The sequence below is a fragment of the Pagrus pagrus genome (genome assembly GCF_965226575.1).
Source record: "Pagrus pagrus genome assembly, chromosome: 23".
Lineage (NCBI taxonomy): Eukaryota > Metazoa > Chordata > Actinopteri > Spariformes > Sparidae > Pagrus > Pagrus pagrus.
The window spans coordinates 13,893,268-13,913,878 of NC_140205.1; the positions used below are offsets into that span (position 1 = coordinate 13,893,268).

The 20,611-nt window shown below is 41.5% G+C and overlaps 1 protein-coding gene across 2 annotated transcripts in view; it reads right to left on the reverse strand.

The window, feature by feature from the left end:
* Positions 1–2,185: 2,185 nt before the first annotated feature.
* The window catches only part of ahcyl2b (adenosylhomocysteinase like 2b), a 47,947-nt gene continuing 29,521 nt past the window's right edge, over positions 2,186–20,611 (reverse strand). For both annotated transcript variants that reach the window (XM_084345770.1, XM_084345769.1), the window contains exons 3-17: positions 14,915–15,058; positions 13,784–13,884; positions 13,581–13,683; positions 13,319–13,413; positions 12,898–13,004; positions 12,478–12,594; positions 12,255–12,318; positions 11,569–11,657; positions 11,405–11,475; positions 10,298–10,392; positions 9,215–9,313; positions 7,279–7,347; positions 7,079–7,157; positions 6,258–6,378; positions 2,186–5,534 (exon numbers count right to left, since the gene is read on the reverse strand). In XM_084345770.1, coding sequence (XP_084201896.1) covers positions 5,528–5,534; positions 6,258–6,378; positions 7,079–7,157; positions 7,279–7,347; positions 9,215–9,313; positions 10,298–10,392; positions 11,405–11,475; positions 11,569–11,657; positions 12,255–12,318; positions 12,478–12,594; positions 12,898–13,004; positions 13,319–13,413; positions 13,581–13,683; positions 13,784–13,884; positions 14,915–15,058 — 1,361 coding nt within the window. In that variant the 3' untranslated portion in view covers positions 2,186–5,527. The remainder of the gene's footprint in view (positions 5,535–6,257; positions 6,379–7,078; positions 7,158–7,278; positions 7,348–9,214; positions 9,314–10,297; positions 10,393–11,404; positions 11,476–11,568; positions 11,658–12,254; positions 12,319–12,477; positions 12,595–12,897; positions 13,005–13,318; positions 13,414–13,580; positions 13,684–13,783; positions 13,885–14,914; positions 15,059–20,611) is intronic.

Consider the following 20,611-nt stretch of genomic DNA (forward strand, 5'->3'; position numbering starts at 1 on the left):
ACTAGAGGAAATGCAGAGTGCAGGCTTTAATTTTGAGTCCTGGACCTTATATGAAACAAACTGGTTAATGAGTTCATTATATATCTACAGCAGGAGAGGGTCCTCCATGGTTCAACACAGTCCGCCATGTTGGACCGGCATGTTCCTACAGTAGCCTAGAATGGACAAACCAAACACTGACTCCAGAGAGGGCCTTTCACATTTTTAGCCGCCACCGTAGGGAGCGCTGAGGCCCGGGTTGGTCACTGATAGACGCCACTTAATCCCACACACTCGACCTTTAAAACCTACCAACTGTATCACTGTTTAGCTTAAAAGCTAAATGACGCAGTGCCTACAAATAATGTGTTCTTGTTTTTCTTCATCAGCTCCCTTGCATGTTTGAATATCATGCGCTAATATTCATTTTAATGTGCTAAAACAGTTGTCAAAAAAGTCTTACTCTGGTCTTTGGTTGGTGAACCACTCCGGATACCGACCACCAAAACTTACCAGCTTTGGCTGATGGGTGATGTTTTCAAAAAGATGTGTCAAAGTCAATCAACATTGAGCCGGACTGCTCTCCTCGGTAATAACACGTCTGGAAACACAATCTGCTTGCGGGGGTCCAGACCAGTTCATGTGTCTGCATCTTAATGTGTGTGACTCCCCCCGCCCAGTTTAAATGTTACATGAAGGTGGAGGTCGGGCCCTCCTGCAGACACTTCACCTCCTGTCACCCTCCCTTTAGGGGAGAATTGAATTATTGATATGTGGAGGTGGGGGTTAATATGGAGGCTGGCAAACACTTCTACCTACCAACACACACTCACAAACCCCCCGACTGTGAAAACCACTTAAGATGACATGATTGGATTGTACAATTGTATGTAGGCAATGGTTTCTGGTGCAACGTGAGCACATGGCAGGGCAGCGGGGGATGTGAGGGGGCAAGTTCATGATTAAATATATATAAATTATTCAGCGGTGGTTGAATCAGTTGAGACGTGTGTCTCACAGAGCTATAAATCCATTAAAACAGATCACTGACAGAGACATCACTGATATGCTGTGGATGGAGGGCAGCATTGAAGAAGTCTGATAAACCTCAGATTGTTAAAAAATGTTATTTCTGCAGTTTGAAGGTACATAATATTCCTATTGTCCACACAGCTTTTCAATAAATTAAAGGGATTTTGCAAGAAGGTGCAATATGTAAGCATTTAAATTATGCTAACATGCTAACCAGCTAGCCCCATCCCGGTCTAAAGCTCCTGCACCAACGGTTATAAACACCAACACTTCCCTGGTGCTCCGAGCTTCCTTTATGGACCGCTTGCTGCACGGCTAACTGAGCTAACCAGCTAATGGCAGCTACAGTTAGCGGCAGTTACTCTGGTGATAATACTGCCCCTTTTGTTTCAAACATGAAACCGCACTGCACCTTTAATCCCAGCATGGGTCGAACTGGATGGAAAATGCTGGATCCTACAATTCCCATAATGCTATTTGTTTTAGACCCCTGCCGAAGTGTTTTAAACATAATGGCCTATAACGTTGTGATGCAGGTTTCCATTACAGTCTCAAAAGCGAAGTGGATTAACCCCAGTGACATCATCAGGGTTATGTTCTCAGTATTAGGATAACTTATCCTCTTGACCTTGTGGATTTTTAGTGAGCTGCCCCTTTAAAAATGAAGGTTTTGCAGGAATATGGGGTATCATTAGGAGTATTTTAATCAGCTCTTACTTTGAACACAAACTGACAATACTTCTTTACTCATTTATAGCTGTTTCTTGGGGCAAATGTTTTAAACATTGAGTTTTTAAGGGAAAATAAATACATCACAAGAAAATAAGAGTCTTAATATCTTCGAATAATTGTTTGGATTGTTGTAAAAATTAGACCACATAATGACATCGTACTCTGTATGTGTCAAACTCCCCATTTAACACAGTGATTGAGATTTGTGTCAGGAATAAATAAAGGCTCAGAGCCAGCCGTTGATGTCAGAGACGTCCCTGTCTGATCACTGCTGCCTCGGATGAGATCACCGTGGCTCTGACAGACTTCGGCAGCTGAGGTCTGACACACCGACTCCCCTTCCCCCCCACAACACACACTAACAAAATCAGTCCACTATGAAGTAACACACATCAGAAAGCAAACATGTTTGTAGTAATTAAAAAAATGCACACAAAATGGCTACAATTTTTACATCTTTATTCATTAAGATTACAGAATATTTTAAATTATTGCTCATCATCTACCATTATCACTTGCAATATTTAAACATAGGTTTTTTTTTTCTTTATTAGACAACTTAAAACATGTTTGAGATTTTTGCCAGTTTGCACTGTATGAGGATTTACAACAATAAATACAGGAGTTGAGAGTCTTCTTTTACCTTCCTATACTTTTAAAGGTTGTCATATCTGTATATAGTATGTATATACATATATGATGCTGGTGTCGTCCCCCGCCCACCCACGTGTTGGTCAGCTTACGGCTGACTAAACAAAAAATATGGTTTCTCCCCCTAACGCACAGGCTAGGATCCTGAGGCAGCTGTTAACGAAGCAACCATGGCCTACAAAAAATGGGTGTGTACAAACACAAAGACATTAAGAGACAGAGACACGCACTCACACGCACCTCGTCATCTATAATCAGCTTTCTCTCAAGAGGTCACATACTCTTAAACACACATTCACACTTACAAAAAGGGAGAAAAATAAGACTCAAGACGACAAGTTTGAGAACTACACTGACAACAGGTCACATTACTTTAAGAGGGGATTCTCAACAGCACGAGGAGACAGAAATGCACACATATTGGCAGGGAACAATGTGACATTGAGGTTTGTATGGGCTGCGACACAGTGTAGGATCTTGTCATTACATGGTGGCATATGGGCGTACCCTGGGTTTATCTGAGAGGCTCCTACACACCTTTACAATTCAAATTTCTTTCAACTTTTATTTCGTTTATAACCAAATTTAACAGGAATAGTTTTTGACATTTTGGGAACCATCAATCGCTTTTTTGGCATGTGTACAATTATATGTATCATTGGCTTAGCTTAGCATAAGCTAAGCTAACTGGCCTTCGCCAAAAGGTAATAAAACCGACATACCAGCACCTCAGTTGCCGATGCACACATTGCATTGGTTTGTTTTATCTGTACAAAAACTGAACTTTAGATGTGGTTGGATTTTGTTACCTTTTAGCTTCATGCTAAGCTAAGCTAATTGGCTGTTGGCTCCAGCAACATATTTATCGTACCGACACGAGTTATATATTTTTGCAACTCTCAGCGAGGAAGCAAATATGCTAATTTCCCAAACTGTTGAACTATTGCTTCAAAGGTGCATTATGTAGGAATCGTATCGTATTGATGTTAGCATGCTAACATGCTAGCCCCTAGTTATTTCATACTACTAGCTGCACTGATAACTTAGCTTACTAGCTAACAGCAGCTACAGTTAGCAGCAGTTAGCGGCTGTCTTTGAAGTTGTTTAGAATATGGATTTGACAGATGGCCAACTCTTACATATTGCACCTTTAAAGCCTTTGGTTGGTACTAAATCTTATGCACAGTGACGATGTTACTCAAAATGTAACACAAAAACATAATCACATGAAATGTGCAGGCATATTTGTATATTGTGCAAGCAAATGTATTTATTCATCTGGTAAACAAAGCTATTTGTGCCATTTCCTCCTGTTCAAAAGCTGCAGAATGATGTTACATCTGAAGATCAATGTATTTTCAGACCTGAACAATGAGTCGGAGCATGTGTGTGTAAGTGTTTGATCTCTTTCTGAGAAAGTAGAGCTGGCAGCGGCTCCCTGCAGGTTAGCAGAGAACCTGATTGGATCAGGTGCAGAGCCGGGGTGCACTTGGCTGTCAGGTGAAATGACCGTCAGGACTTTCTAATTTGCACCGTCAGGTCAGCTGGGGACGAGCTGACGAGGATGGCAACAGTCCAGCTCATTATACGGGTAGAGTCTGAGCTTTTCAGCTCGGGAAGAAGAAACTAAAATAGTTCAGAGATAGCGAGTTGGAGATCTAAGGGAAAATGGATGCAAAGAAAATAAATCATGGTGGAATTCAGATCCCAGATTTTAGTTTTTAAGCTGAACCCCATTGATGATATCAGTGAGTACCAAAGAGTTGTGGTGAGTATGGAAAGTACAGTAAATCTTAACAGCACCATACTTTTCAATAAGGACCTGATTGAAGATATCTGCTTAAGTACCGGCCTGGCAGCAGCTTGCTGCACATTTGGTATCTCTGTTAATATTCTCTGTCACAGTATTCAAAATTAGGGTTTAAGTACATTTATTACACTTATCATTAGAACATTTAATTGCTTATCTTTATGACATGTTGATTTTTTTTCCAAAAAGTATGGTATTAGATGGCGCAGGAGAGAGAAAGATAGAAAAATCTTAATTTCAATATAAATATCTAAATATACAGTATACCCCTTGTAATGATCTGACAACCTGCCATGCTTCTAATACAGTATAGTCATTCTTGGTAAAGGGACAGAAAATGAAAAGGTGAGCTCTCATTAGCTTGAAATACTTTTCATCGCTTCAACACTGAGCAGCTGGAAGAAAGAAGCAGCCAATGAGATGGTTTCACTGTGGCTTTGAGTGACGAAGCGCGAAGAACCAGTCACCATCCAGTCATATATATGTATATAAAAAAAGAAAAGGGTATGACAAACTACAGGCTGATCAGAAGGGACAGAACACATAAAAAAAATGTTTAAAAACAGACACAACGGTGAATCTCAATGAAACGATCAAAGAAAAAGACATGATATGATTGGACCCTGAGATCCCGCCTACCCCCTCCCACTAGGTCTAGCCCCGCCCTCGCAATATTACACAAGAGAAAAACAAAAACATGATCACAAGTAGAAAAGAAAAAGACAACAACAACAAAAAAAAGGACAGGAAAAAATGTCCGTCACTAAATCTCCAAAGGTCATCTTCATTCACACAGATTTTTTTTTAATCAGGTTTTTTGTTTTTATATAGTATATATCTTTTTAGCATCAATAATTTCATCTTTAATAGTTAAACAATAAAAGATCTGGCAATGGGAAGGGAGGATGGAGGATTTACATACAACTCGACACACAAATGAGCGTCTAAATTGATAAATGGTGGTGGCGGTGAAATGACGCGTGGAAGGGAAGTAAAACGTCTTCGAGAGGAAGACGTCGGGGAGCTAGCTAACGGCGAATGGCAGAGTTAGAGTTAATGTTTTCATTATGGTTGTCAAGCGTGAATAAATAAAACGACTGCCATAAGCGCAGGAAAAGCCACGCCCCCTCCGTCCACCCTTCACCCTCAGGCTCAGTCAGAGCTCCTCCCCTTTCCCCCAGATTATAAAGCAGGTGTGTTGACTTTTCTGTCCGTCCTTCCTTCTGTCCTCCTCCTCCTCCTCCTCCTCCTCCTTCTCTCCCTCTATGAGTCTGTGCCATTCATGGAGTATTTGTATTTCTTCAGTCCAACCCCAACACTGGTTTAATACCTTAAGGAGAAAAAGAGAAGAGACACCTGTTAAGGTGAGGAAGCAACAAGACACTTAACTGTTCAAAAGTTCCCATGAAATCATTTTAGCGTCCTTTGAAACACTTTGTGTAAGTTTTATGACTGAAGTGGAGTGTGTCTGTGGGCCAGGCTTCCCGATAACTGTACAATTATCTGAATTCATTAAGGTTTAAGGCTCACAAATCTCTCATGTATCTCTCCTCGGTCTCTTATAAGTACAGAGTTATATAAAAATCATTCAGGTAGCAGGCTTCTTAATGTTTAGCTTTTTGTTGGCTGAAATGACAGACAGGTGGCAGATTACGTCGATAAGAAAGTGAAGTGACGAGTCTTCTCAGAGTTAAACGATTTCACTGATTTGCATAAAAACAACTTCAGGAATTGGACTCTCATGGTTTAACTTTCATTCATAGCATACAAATAATTTTAGACAACCAGCTCAATAGTTTCAGTATGTAGTAAGTAAAGTACGTAAGCGAATACACCTGTTTATTCATTTTCAGGTTGTTGCTACATGTAGTGAATAATAATAAGGCTGCCACTCAACACCGTAGTGTTTCAGCCTTCTCATAATAAAACAAATTTGGCTCAGATTAAACTCATTTGATATCAGATTTAGACTAAACACAATTCTATGAAATAAATCCCAACACGTGCAGGACTTCAACTTGACCTACGAGGCTTTGTTGAAGTGTTTTCATACCTATAGTAGTTTGGCTTGAAGGGCCCGTTCTTGTTCAAGCCCAGATACTTGGCCTGCTCGTCACTCAGCTCTGTAAGATGTGCGTCAAACGTGGGGAGATGTAGGCTGGCCACATACTCATCTGGAGGGCAGGAGAGAGGAAGAACATGTTAGCATTCAGCAGGGGTCTGTGTTTGATTAATCATTCACATGAAGAAACTGAAGAGAAGTAGCAGCAAGGCTTCAGGATTTACAGGCTTCTTCATCCTCTCTCTTTTCCACTGCACTGTCTTCTATCTTCCTCCACATCAGCTTTTCCTCTCCTCATCCTTCTCCATGTCTCTACTTCCTTCCTTCCTCATCTCAGCCCTTCCATCCTTTCATTCCTCTCCATCATCTCTCTGTCAGTGAGTGCTGTGGCAGCAGCAGCCAGCGCTGACCTACATTTAGCTCCCTGTTTTTATTTACTATGTATGTGCTCTGCTCTCATGCACTGAGGGGGAAGTTAAGCAGTGTGGCAGGCTGTGTGCACGCACACATGTGTGCACGGACACACAGGACTTATTCTGCTGTGAATGATACGCTACCCAGGGAGACGACTCTGGACTGAACAGACGAGACTGGCTGTGTTGTCTATGGAGATAATGCAAAATGCCTGCAGGCTCTCTGCAAACTGTCTGTAATCACTTCCTGTTTGGTGGCTACTTAAGTACCAAACAAGGATTTTCCTTTTAAATCTCCCTGAGCTGTTATCTGACTCTTTTTGTGTTGTATGCCTCATTTTTGGGGTATTTTTAGTAGACTTTGTTCAGGTTTTACTCAGGAACTGACAAAAATCTTACCCATCTTCTTGGGCAGCAGGTAAACATCCTGTTTGTAGCGTCCCTCTGGGGCATTGTACAGCTCTATCAGAGCCAGAGCCTGGGCAGAGACACACATGCGTTACTCACATACACACAACAACTTGTTTCAACACTTATATTAATGACAGAAACGTAAAATGCAAAACAAAACTAATCATGTAACGAGGCAGAAATAATACCTGGGTAGTGGCGGTGATGGAGAGCACGAAAGTGGGCACAGTGGAACAGCTGAGGTTCAGCAGGCGACCCTGTAGAGGAAGAAGAAGCGACACAAGGTTCAAGAATACACTTAACTTTGCTCTTGCGAGGACAAAAGATGTGCAGGATGCGTGTTAGAAAAGAGAAATCTAAGATCCCATGCAGTGAAATTGAAAGATTTAAAACTTTATTTTTGAAATGTCATCTGTTTGTTTTCTCTCGTCTCTTCTCTGACAGTAAACTGTTGCTGCTGTCTGAGATGCTGCATTGCAGTGAATGAAGCTGGGAGATTCCAAGCGTTGCAGAAAATTAGGTAGTTAGTATGTAAAACTGAAGCACTCTGCGGTGAGGAGGAGGAGGAGGAGGAACAGAGAAAGGTTGTATTGTAGGTGCAGGGAGAGCAGAATGAAAACTGCTAATAAGGTTTTAATGCTCAGTTTGATAATGCTTTTTATTCAGGTACTTGTATTCATTGTTAAGGCACCTATTATAATTATTATATGTTAATAAGACTATATTAGTGTTAATAATGGCATCATAAACTTGTTTACTGTTGGACTATATGACATTATTAAGCACTTAAGAATCTTGCTAACAGTTTATAGACTGTTTAAGAACGTTAATAAAAAGCGTTATAATTTAGTTTATAATAACATTACAAACACATGAGAGTTTAAAAGGTGCAATATTTAAGTTGAAAATGTTAAAACATTTACAAAAACCAGCAACAGAATGTGAAGAAATAGCAGTTCTGACATTATGAGGTCTATGTCTGAAGTTAGCAGGCTAACCAGCTATCCCTGGCCCATCCTGGTCTGCACAACTAATTGAGCAACAGCTTCCAAAGTAAGCAGCAGTTAGCGGTTACTCTGGTGATATGCTGCCCCCTGTTTGTTTTGAGGGTGAATTTGGTGGCCAATTCTTACACATTGTACCTCTAACTAACTTACCTATTGTGTCATCGTTAATTAAGATTAACTCATACTTTATTATGTGTTTATTGGCAGTTAAGTCTGCACTAAGAGTTTTGCAGATACCATTTTTAAGCAGTAACATTGCCTTATTAAGATAAATAAGTCCTTTATTATATTTTTATGTACGCATGTTCAGTGCACACTAAAAGAATCATGACTCATCAAAAGACAATCAGACAAACTAAGATGGCGTGTGGTTTATATTGTGGACGAGGGTTTGGTTTCTTTGTTTCACAGTGCGGTTTTGAACCCTCAGTACTGGACACAAAGAGCCTCCACAGCTCAGATTGTCTTTGTTGTCCATCTCTCTGGTTTAGCAATGGAGCCAATTGTAAATGCATGAGTGTAATGTACAGTATTACACTGCAAAACAAAGAAGGATGGAATAATATCCTCTCTTTTTGAAACTTTAAAAGAAACTCAGCTATTCTTAAATACTCTTCTTCAGACGATGTATCACTTCTTTCAATAAATACCATTTTGTGAACTCAACTCTATTTTGGATCAGAACTGTTGGAACAGAGCGTGATAATGGAGGCGGAAGGGGCGAGGACGGTGGCTGAAACTTGCTGAAGATCAAACGGCAGCAGAGACGGAGGCATCAATGGGCTGGCAGGTTGTCTGCCTGGCCCTGTCAGACTGCTCTCATTCTGTCACGGCTTGTAGCACACACATACACACACCTGGTCTTAACCTGCACTGTGCACACGCAGGGCTGCGTGTTTCTACAACTTCATTTGTTGACGCTGTTCAATTGGAAGTTCATTAAATGTGCATGACTCGACTACTGATGGCTAAAACCATTCACAAACACATTACCATAATGTCTCATCATATCTGTAATTACATAACAGTCTCAATTTCCAACTAGAAATGTTAAGTTCTTCTAGCTATAGGTCCTCTGGGTAAGAGTGTGTGAGAGTGTGATCCAGTACGAGTGTACCTCAGCCAGCAGCACTATCCTCTTGCCGTCGGGCCAGATGACGTGGTCCACCTGAGAGCGCACTCTCTCCCAGGTCAGCTCAGGAGTCCGCAGGCTTGCCTGAAGAATGAGCACAACATCATCAGCGACTGTTTGTTTTCGGTGGCATTCATGTGCTGATTATTTCTGTCGGGCTGAGCCGTCACCCACCACGGGCATTTCTGAATCAGTACAGACTGAAGTACTTTCACAGGTGAGTCACAACTTTCTCTTGCTCCCTCGACCACTTATTCAGAGAAAACCCTTTAATTTCTGTCATATTTTATCTATTCCTTGCACTCGTGTCTCAGTGTTTTATGGTTCGGAGAAAACAATCAGTGCACCGTGACGCTTATCTTCGCTTGCTATTAATGTCTGTGATTTAACTATATTTTAATGATGCACACACTGTAAAACACTCTGCATGAGCTCATGAGTTAATGTCCTGAAGATTTTCTTGTAAATAAATGTCTGTAGGGCTGCAGCTAACGATTATTTTCATTCTCGATTAAACTGCCGCTTATTTTCTTGATTCATCTCTCAGTCCAATAAATCCACAAAAATTGTGCAAAATGCTCATTACTAATTTCCCAGAGCCAAAAGTGATGTCTTCAAATTGCTTCTTTTGTCCCACCAACAGACAAAAACTCAAAGACTCGTTCATTTACTGTCATAATTGATAAAGAACAGCACCAACTCCTCCCATTTAAAAAGATGGAACAAGCAAATGTTTGACAATTTGCTTGAAAAATGACCGAAGCAACTAACTGACCATCAAAATAGTCAGACAGTTTTCTTTCTTTCAAGTAATCATTAGTGTATATTAGTTTTCCATCACCCAGCAGTGGTTGTAAACAGTTAATATGGCTGGACAAAGAAAAAAAACTGATGACTACAGATGAAGAAACTTCAAAAACAAGTGCAAGATCATCGTGATTTCAATGTTTAGAGCCTAAATTTAAGTATAATTCCACCAGTCTCTGTTAGTTTACTTCAGAAATAAGCAGTACCAGGCCTGTAACCTTCACAGGTTACATCACAAATTTCTGCAAGTTGGTAACTGACCACATCGATCTCGGTGTTGGAGTGTCCCATGTTGCATACAATGCAGCCATTCTTCATGCGGTCGAGATACTCTCTCACCACCACGTTCTTATTGCCTGATGGAGGGGGGGAGAGAGATGAGAGGGAACCAAATATGAGGTCAAATGCACAAAGAGCAGTGAGACGGCAAAACTGTGACACAGACAGAATGACAGACAGAAAGTGTTTTATCAAATGAAAAGAGAACCAAAACAGAAAGTCTGTGGACCGAGTCTGTATCCATTTCTGTAAAACAAGGTTTTTATAGTCCTCCATTTAATTACTCCTTATCTCACCATGTAGCGTAGTTAATTAAGTCTGAAAATGTGATTGAGTTTGACGACTGCACCGCCCTGCGCTGTGCTTCTTTAACGCACGTCTCTAACAGAACTTGCAGTGGAGACAGTGACAGTCTCCATCTGAATTGTTGATCCAAACGAGAGTAAGTCTATAACAAAACTTACTCACAGCTCTGTTTTTTGTAACCTGAGAACATGGATGGCTTGCATTTACCTGCGAAGGACCAATCATTTCATATGCAGCTGTCAGCAAGACTACAGCAGCATCATTAATTGACTAGAAACCCAACCAGCTACTGAATTTTGCTCCAAGGGCTCTAATGAATCGACCTTAAATAGTCCACCAGTACATGACCTTATTAGAGCTAATGCCTGTCCCGTTTTATTTATTTCACAGCACTTTGTAACTTCATTAGGAAAATCTTGCAGAAAAAACGTGCGTCTTCTTCTCCTTATTATCCTCTTATCATCTTTTCTGTTCGTCTGCAGTCGCCCTAACGAGAGCCCTCCGCGTCCGGCCTGCCAGCATCATTAGGTAACGGAGCAGAGAGACAAGTAATTCTCTGCTCCAATTAAGTGTTCGGGACAACTCCCTGGCCGCAGAGCTGAGGACTTGATTAGTAACTGTCTCACACTGATGACGGTGAGCGAGTATCTGTCCAGTCATCCTGAGCCAGCACTGACAGAACAGCGTGACTAAATCTTATGTCTCCCACCTCAGTTGTGGAAAATCCCTTGAAAATTTTACTTGACTAGCCAAACGTGACAGAGATTGTTCTTCTGGACCGACCTGTGCAGGTGATGACGATGTCCACTTGTCTGATGACTTCATTCAGTTTCACCAGCCTGAAGCCGTCCATGCTGTGATCGGGAGAGAGACAACAAAGAACATGAGACTAATGCGATGTCAACCCAAGCGGTGAGCCATGAGATACTGAACAGGCCGAGTCTTACCACGCCTGCAAGGCACAGATGGGGTCGATCTCTGTTACGTAGACGATGGAGCCCATCGCTTTGAGGGCAGCGCAGCAGCCTTTTCCCACCTGAAGATGCCAGACATGGGACATTACCACACAGTAAAACAGAATTGTATTCAAAAGGGGACGACATACACAATAAATAAAGTTAAAGATGAAATTATCTGAGGATTATTGTTTCTCATATGTTCTGTTGATACCATGATGATATTATTCTTCAGGCCACAATAGTCATGTAGTGAAAATGTGATAAAGTTACAGCTTTAGTTTTAAACTGTAATTCTTACTGTACATATTGCACCTTTAATGATACAAAACTGAATGTTATAATATTTCTTATACTAGGCATGTTAATCCTCTAACTGTTGATGTTTACAGTTAAAAAAAGACATAGAAGGCATGTTTACCTTTATTTTAATTAAAGAAAAGTATTCTTACCGTTTATTATTTGTTTGTTATATTATTTGTCATAATTATAAGTATAATAATCATCAATAGATTAAATAGAACTATTCCACAAAGTCGCCCCTGGTGTTTAGGTTTCCCTGGTTGAGAGTCACTGCTTTAGAGAATATTCGTCAATGGTTTTTCCCTTGCCCTGTATTTAGGAGAAGCAGCGCTGTGTCTGAGCCTGTAAGAGAATGAGAACAATGTCCTTCTTACCTCTCCGTATCCACACACCACCACCTGTTTGCCTCCAAACATGACATCAGTGGTCCTCTTCAGGCTGAGGACAGAAACGCAATTATTTCACCGGCGGCCTCATATTTATTCAGACTGTTTTGAGTAGAGAGGAGGTGGTTGTAAATGCCCTGCAAACGCTCCAACAACAAACATGCTCGGTTTTATACTAGCTACTGAGGTTAAACAGGAGAGTGTTTCATACCCGTCTAAGATGGACTCCCTGCAGCAGTAGAGGTTGTCAAACTTCTGCTTGGTCACAGAGTCGTTGACATTCATGGCGGGAACACACAGTTTTCCTGCCTTGGACAGCTGGTACAACCTAAACACACACAAGTTAAAGAAAGATGTCAACATTTAATGCTCTATTTACAATCCTTCTCCTTTATACACACACCTATTCTGCAGTGGTGTGATCACAGTACATGTAATAGTGGTGACATTTCACCACTAGATGGCGATGTTACCACACCAGAAACTATGTGAGAGTGGAAAAAACAAGTCTGCATCTTAGTGTCGGAGTTTGTGTGAACATTTAAATTGTACATTCTCTCATTTAAAAATACAGACAACTGGTTTCATCTGAAGCGATGGAATATTTTCAACCCTTGTGAGCGACTCCCACCTGTGCACACCGGTGACACTCTCCTCTACGATGCCCTTGATCTTCTTGAACATGTTGGGGTATTTTTTATAGATCCAGTGAGTCAGGTCTCCACCGTCATCCAAGATCTGACAAGACAATCAAAGTAGAGTGGTAGATGAATATTTCACACGGGGAATATTAATGAGTAAGTGTGAAAAAGATGGAGGAAGAGCAGGGTCAGTTTACACACTCTCAGTTCAGTAAGTTCACTGAAATCTGTTCAAGGACAAAATCTTTTCATGGAATTATTCTATAAATTCATCTCAAAACGCTGCTGCACACATGATCCGTCCTGTACTTTTACCTGCCATCAAACAGATGCACTACCACCAACAAGCGAGAGAAAGAAATATAGTTTCCCCATGTTTCAACAGGCTTTATTCAGAATGTAGGTGTGTACCATGTTGGGTTGCCAGCCTTCCACATTGACGCAGCGATCAATGCACCACCAGAAGTCGTCCTCTGATTCACCCTTCCACGCAAATACACTGAAACCTAGAAAGAGACAGGAAGCGTTTTATGCACAGCAGACAGAAAAATATTAAATATGCTGGAAGATGTGAAAGAGAGAGAGAGCATCTGAATATTTTAAGACAGGAGAATAGAAACGGGCAGGTGTCACACACACACGAAACTCCCAGGACACACACACACACACTCACCTCCCTCTGCCAGGGCAGCTGCCACTTCATTCTGGGTGGAGTAGATGTTGCATGCCGCCCATCTGCACTGAGCGCCCAAAGCGGACAGGGTCTCCATCAGCACCTGAGGAGGAGAGAAGAGAGGGTCAAGTCTCAGTTTTTGTTGTAGCTGATGAAGTATTATACTTAGGATGTGTGTGTCTGTGTTTTGTATTTCCACTCACAGCTGTCTGGGCAGTGATGTGGGTGCAGCCCACCACTTTGGCACCGGCGAGGGGCTTCTCCCCCTGGGCTCGCTTCCTCAGAGCCATCAGGGCTGGCATCTCTGACGGAGGAGGAAACACAACAAACAACACATGAGTGGAGAGAGGAATCAGCTGGATGGTGAAGGAATTCCCATCATTTAATCCTTCTAATACTTCTTCACTAATCCATCGACTCGTCCAGCTGAAGAAATCACTGACTCAAAGTGGAGTGTGTGTGTGTGTGTGTGTGTGTGTGTGTGTGTGTGTGTGTGTGTGTGTGTGTGTGTGTAGCCTGCAGGGTTCAGCTGAGGCTCTTTGTATGTGAAGTAATTAGGGAATGATCATGTGAATAATTTGTGTTAATGTTTTGGTTCTTAAGTGGTGTTCCCACTTATAGTGACAGGGGACATATTGCCACCCAGCACCACACACACACACACACACACACACACACACACTACTTCACACAGACACACACACCAACATGAAAACAGGATGTAGTATGCCCTTATGTTTGCATTACTGTAGTAATCAGGGGGTTTCCATTCACCCGTTTTTATGCACATTTAGTATAAAACAGACAAAAAAACAACAAGAAATGCAAGAAATATTTAGGGAACAAAACAAACTCAAAAAATACAAGTTGGTGTATCGATAAAAAGAAAAGAGACCGTAATGTTCAACACATTTGCAACATTTTTCTCATCGTTCATGGTTTGACTGATGCTCTTGACGCCTTCCTGTTGCACCCTCTTCTGCTACAATGGTTTAATGGTACACAGTTTGAGTGCTGCATCAGCATTCACACCGATGACTAGAAAATTGCGACTAGAATTGCGAATGCTGACAGCTGAACTGCATCTGAAAGCATTGCTGGTGAAATAAATTGCCTAAAACCCTGACAGTGAAATGCATTGGACCACAATACTGAAAAACCCTGAAGTCAAACTGCATCAGCTTAAGAAAGTAAGATGAAAAAGGCATTGTTAAAAGAAATCTGGTTACATTTCGGATCAAAACTTGGCTGCTGACTTGCATCCAACCCCCCTTCAGCAGTAACCCTCAAGTTTCTCCCTTTTACAAGTGAACCGTGACGAGTATTTGGTTTACCTTGCTCTGCAATCTCGATCTCTCTGCGTCCAAAGTCGGCCTGTTTGATGTTTTTGATGCAGAAGTCTCCGTTGCCCTTGGAGTTCTTCTGCTGTTTGTCCCGAGGAGACGTCTCATCGTCGGAGCTGTCCGTGTATGACGCCGCTAAAAAGGAAACACACACAAACACATGGGTGTTGCGAGTTGTCACACAAAAGTCTTTGCAATGAGCAAGTAATTACTGACATAATCTTTTTCTTCCCAGAATTATTTTATAAAGCAGAGGCTGATTCCCACTTTGCTGTTATTTTTGCTACTTTTTCCAACTTAATTTAAACTACAAACCTTTAAGGAGGCTTCCTACAACAACATACTTCCTTCTGCTGCCCAAAATGTTAAAGCAACCCTAATAGTAACTTGATAGCCGTACTGGAGAAAGATGTGTGTGTTGGACAGCCATTTTTAAAATGTCAACATAACTTTCCCAAAACTGGAACTAAACCAGTTAAATCTTGTGCTGTTGATGTGGTTTCTACGTCATGGGATAATCTGGGCGCTAAACCTAAAGATAAATGCAAGACTTCAGTGTGACAGAATTTGTGGATTCAGCTCAGCCAACTTTGACTGGTGGAAGTTGGGCATGAACACAGACCACACATAGGAGTATCACGAAGAGTGACAGCTGACAGAAAAAAAGCAAAGAAGTCATGTGTGAAGCAAAGCTAAAATACTCGGCATCTCCCAGAGGTACATTAAATTGTGTCTTTAGATGTGATAAGAAACATGAGTAAGTTAATTAAAACACAGTGCTTCCCAGATGCTGTGGTGGCTCAATCTAAATGTGGAGGGACATGGACAGTAATGTTTGCCGAGAGCAGTCAGAGGGTCTAAAGCAGGATTTCATTGAACTGTCTCAGTCTGGAAAATTGGAAGACCATTTTTTTTCTTTCCGTGGACCACGGCCAACGCAGGGATCAACAGGTTCAGGGGACTCTTCAGACTGAGAAACATGTCCAAGCAAAACCTGAGGCCTCAAAGGGATCAACTTTATTGATGACAAATCTGTTCTGGGTATCCGGGAATCTTTTGGGGGCAGATGTCCTCCCCCAAGCAGACCTGGAATTAAAATACAGACGGACCATTTTTGGTTCAGTCTGTGACACCCATCAGCCAGGCCTCCGATGATGCACCCTGACACAAAGCAGCCTCAGCCCCACAAAGACCAAACGTCACAGCCTCAGTGTCAGCGTGTTGACAACCAGCTCATGGATCAGTCTCCTAATTCCTCCCCCAGCATCACTCCCCCCTCTGCACTGCCTCACCCCTTTTGGGATTCACTGATACACTTGAAGCTCTGACATTCAATTCACCTCCAAAAAACGGCATACCGTCTGCCTTCAGATTATGTTTTGTATATGTTTTAACTGGAACTTAGACCAAGACAACACTAGCAGTTCTTATGCAGTGAACCCCTCCTAACTGCCATTTTTTCCAGTGCAAGCGAACTATTGACTGACTCAGCATGTGACTGACCGCAAACAATAAAAGCGCACACTCTGGACTTCCAAGTGTCTGAAGATTGTGGTGACTGACGATGCAGTTTTCTTTCCTTTCTTCTCTTCGAGAAAAACAGGTGTGGAGGAGGAGAGCCTTCTGCTCACTGTCCCTGCTTGAGTCTCAAGTCAATGCAACGGTCTATATTGCCCTTGCATCCACTTAAAACCAATTCCATCAGCAATTTGATCTAAACAGCCATAACCTTGGAGTCAATTGTGCATTAAAATCCTCCTCTTGCTGCTTCGATTGCTCTGCATATAGTCAACACCTTTGACTCTGGCTTAATAGCAGCAGTTTTGAGGGCCTGGGTCTCTCTCAAAAAAAAACCCATCTAGACACCTCACTAATGAACAATTACAGGCCCATATCAAACCTCCACCATCAGAAAATCAGAGAAAAGGCTGTTTTTCAACAGCTTAAATAACCCCTTCCTGGCCTTAAAGAATTTCAACCAGAGCACAATACAGAGATTTCTCTTGTTATGGTCTTGATCGGTTAAACTGGTTGGAATACTTTAATGCTTTATTAAAGGTCAGAGCTCAAGTCAAACACAAGAAATCTTGGTGTAGTTAAAGACTTAAACCTACATTTTAACCTAAAACATTAAGATAATTACAAATATACTGGCTTCAAAGAATCAAAGCACTGAATGGTTTAGGGCCAAACCACATTTCTGATCTGGTGCTCTGTTATGACCTCTCAGATTGTCTGGAACAGGTCTGCTTACTGTTCCCAGGGTTCAAACTAAACATGGAGAGGCATCATTCATATTTTATGGACCACATACCTGGAACAAAATCCCAGAGACGATCTGCTCCAACTCTCAGTTCTTTTAAGTCAAAACCTACAATTTTTCTGTTTGTCGCTGAATGTTATTAAATTGGATTTGGGACTTTATATTCCTTTATTTCACTGCATTGTTGTTTTTTATTCTCCTGTTAAATCATTTTAGTCCCATTTATGTGTATCTTTTTATATTTCCTTGTGCTTATTTTATATTGCTGAGTTTATTCAATATAGCACATTGAATTGCCTTCTTGCTGAAAGGTGCCACACATAAATTTGCTTTGCCTTCGCCTTAGGCAAAGCTTTAAGGTTCCAAAGTGCGGAACAAACACAACGTGCCTTTGGCTCCTTTATTTTGAATAAAGCCTGTACTTTCCCCAGCCCTACAATTTAACTTTTGGAGGCCACGGATTGTGCACAGCACCGAGTTTAATTGATCATAAAGCTGCCTGCAAAACCTTTTCAGCCAGCAGAACAACTCCAGCCTCTTGCACGTGTGAAACTGCAGCAGAACGTAACATAAACAGAGTGCAAATGCTTTTTCACACTTGCACGGTAAAACAAAACACATCGTTGAGAGGTATCATTATCTGAGGCATCACCTCTGTGAGATATAAACAGTAGTGCCCCTCAGCCTACGGCAACATGCTCAGTAAGGAGCTGCCTCTTTGTCTGGCAGCAGCAACGTGTGGTCCCTGTGCCTCAGGCTGACTCACTACACAGGTGCTGTCCTCCTTGTACAGAGCAGGTACACCACCAGGCAATGCCAATATCACTCCTACCACGCTTTGTGACCATGACCATGTACCAGTACCAGATAAGACTGAGTAGCCTGCCAGAAATGTAACAATACTGTAGTTAAAGAACACGCTGTACTGTGCCAGGAGGGGAAAGGCTGTAAAAAAAGAAAAAGGTAATAATCCATGAGCGTACCATTTTCTTTTGAAATCTCCCATCCGTACTGACAGGAGGAAAGGGTGGGGGAGAGTGTGAGCTGGGGAGATCTTAGGGGTCATTAGGGTGGATGTACTGACACTCACAAAGGATACTGGGACAAAGAAAAAGAAAACACTGGTGATGGAAAACTCAAAATCAAAAGACTTCAGTATCTGCCTTTTTCAAACAAATGTAGAATATATTGTACCCGGCCTATCCCACAACTTAAACCTAACAATTGGCATCAGTCTGAGATTGTTTTGAGAGATTCACGATTTTTAATTTAAGGCTACCATTTCTTGTACCCAACCAAAATGGACAGTTAAAAGTTAAACATTGCTGCAACAGAATCAGAGATAGTCCCCCTTCATTCTTCTGCATTGTCAAAATTCATACCTACATTACTCACAATTGAATTGGACAGTAGAAAGATCAGTCTGACATTCAGGTGTGTTATGCTAGTACGTAGCAGCTAGTGTAGCCTTTAGGTGCTAGCTTAAAGCAGAGATAAGGAGCGGTCAGGGGTTTGGTAAACTCTTGTAGTCTTCAGATCTAACGAGTGCTGACTCACGTGAAATCACTAGAGGCGTTTAATAAGGCTTGTTGCAGCTCCCTCTGGAGCCAAATGGGGCTTTATACAACATTTTTCACTTATATAACAGTACTGAAGCCCTGAAAACAGACTTTGATGTTTAAATTGGTGGAGCTCCCTTAAAATATGATGTAATGACTTTTTGAATTAACATAACATTTAAATTCTCTTTTTCCCCTCCAAAAATACTAAGATGTTGGTAAACTTATAATATAGTAATTCATAAACATATCTGTTATATTTCTATAGACATCTTAAGAGGGTCTCTTATCCAACAAACTCTATACCACAGTAAACTTGGCAAACGTATTACTGGTGTGTTCAGTGTGTCCTCTGCACTGTGGGAACCATCAGAGAAATTAGAAGCAATCTAGTGAGAGAATTATGGGAGACAGGGAATCAGCAGAGAGGAGGAGAAAAAAAAGAAAGAGCATGAAACAGAGGGTTCAAAAGGGGAGACAGAAGGGCCGCACAAGTTTCTGAAAGCAGCACTGACACATTTCACTTCATTTGCAATCGCTGCCGGTGATAGTTAAGATGTTAACGGGACAGACACAAATTAGCATGTCAAATCACCGAGTGAAAAAAAATGCAAGACTAAGTGCTCTCATCACCATCTCAATATTGAGAAAAAAATTATAGATCATTATTTTAGTCATGACGTGGCAGCCTCAGGCTGGAGAGCAAGGTTATTGGGAGGTAGAGTGATTTAATGAGCCCTGACCTGGCTCCAGGAGGGAGGTGAATGAGAGCTGAGGTGAGAGAAGAAAGGTGAAGAGAAAGAAGGAAGAAAAGAACAGGAGGTGTGTGTTAGAGGGAAACTGAAACAAATCCAACTCTCACCTGAGAAAGTGACTCAACATCCAGTGTGCCAATTTTTATCTTAGAGGTACAAACCAAATACAGATATGAATTTAAAAGGTGCCTTTTTTTCTGCTACAGCCTCACACCAGGGGACGGTCATGCCAAGCCACGCTGCTGTGGTCACTTTTCTTTACCTTGCTATGCAGTGGAAAAACACTTGCATCATGCCAGAGCAACCTGACCACTCTTCATGGTCATGGTCAAGTGTTTTCATTTAAAACAAAACAATCACACATTTTTAGGCTGATTTTTCCTTTCCTGAAAGAAAGAAGCACAAGGTTCTTTTCTCAGCTGACACTTATTGGAGATGATGCCAAAATTAAAAAAACAAAAAATAAATAAAACATGTGGCAGACTGCAAATGTGCTGTTGGGAAGTCACAGGACCAAATGTTTCATCTGTTCAAAGTTAGAGTGCTGAATATTCACTAGACTGATTTTTTTTAGCATCCCTGACCCTGAGGGGCACTTTACGGCCATCCGCTTATACTGACTGGCAGTCCATTTGTCAATCTGCCATCCATCTGTTTGTCCATCATATTCTGCCACTAGACACAACATTATGTGAGCGGCATCACACACAAAGATTAATTCATCATGTTAATGGTGTCATTGCCCTGTGAATGACCCGACACGCAGCAGGAAGTCAAAGAGCCTTCATACATGGAGCAGCTTAAAGAGAATGTAAACAAGAGAGAAAACTGAAAAAGAGAACGGGTTTAGTTGTATCAGGCTCTCTAATCATGATGCTGTGCTACCATTTCTCAATACCAAAGATGTTGCCATATGGACACTTCTGCAAAATACAGCATGCTCATCACTGTCCTATAGTCATGGGAAACTCTGCTGAAACCTCACGGTGACAAGACTCCAGATAGTCACTGCGCAGAGCCCAGAAATATAGTGTCAAGTAAGTGTATGACTTGTTCCCTTCGGTTGCTTCAGTGGAAGTCCTGTGTGGCAAGCCAGAGGACATTACGGAGG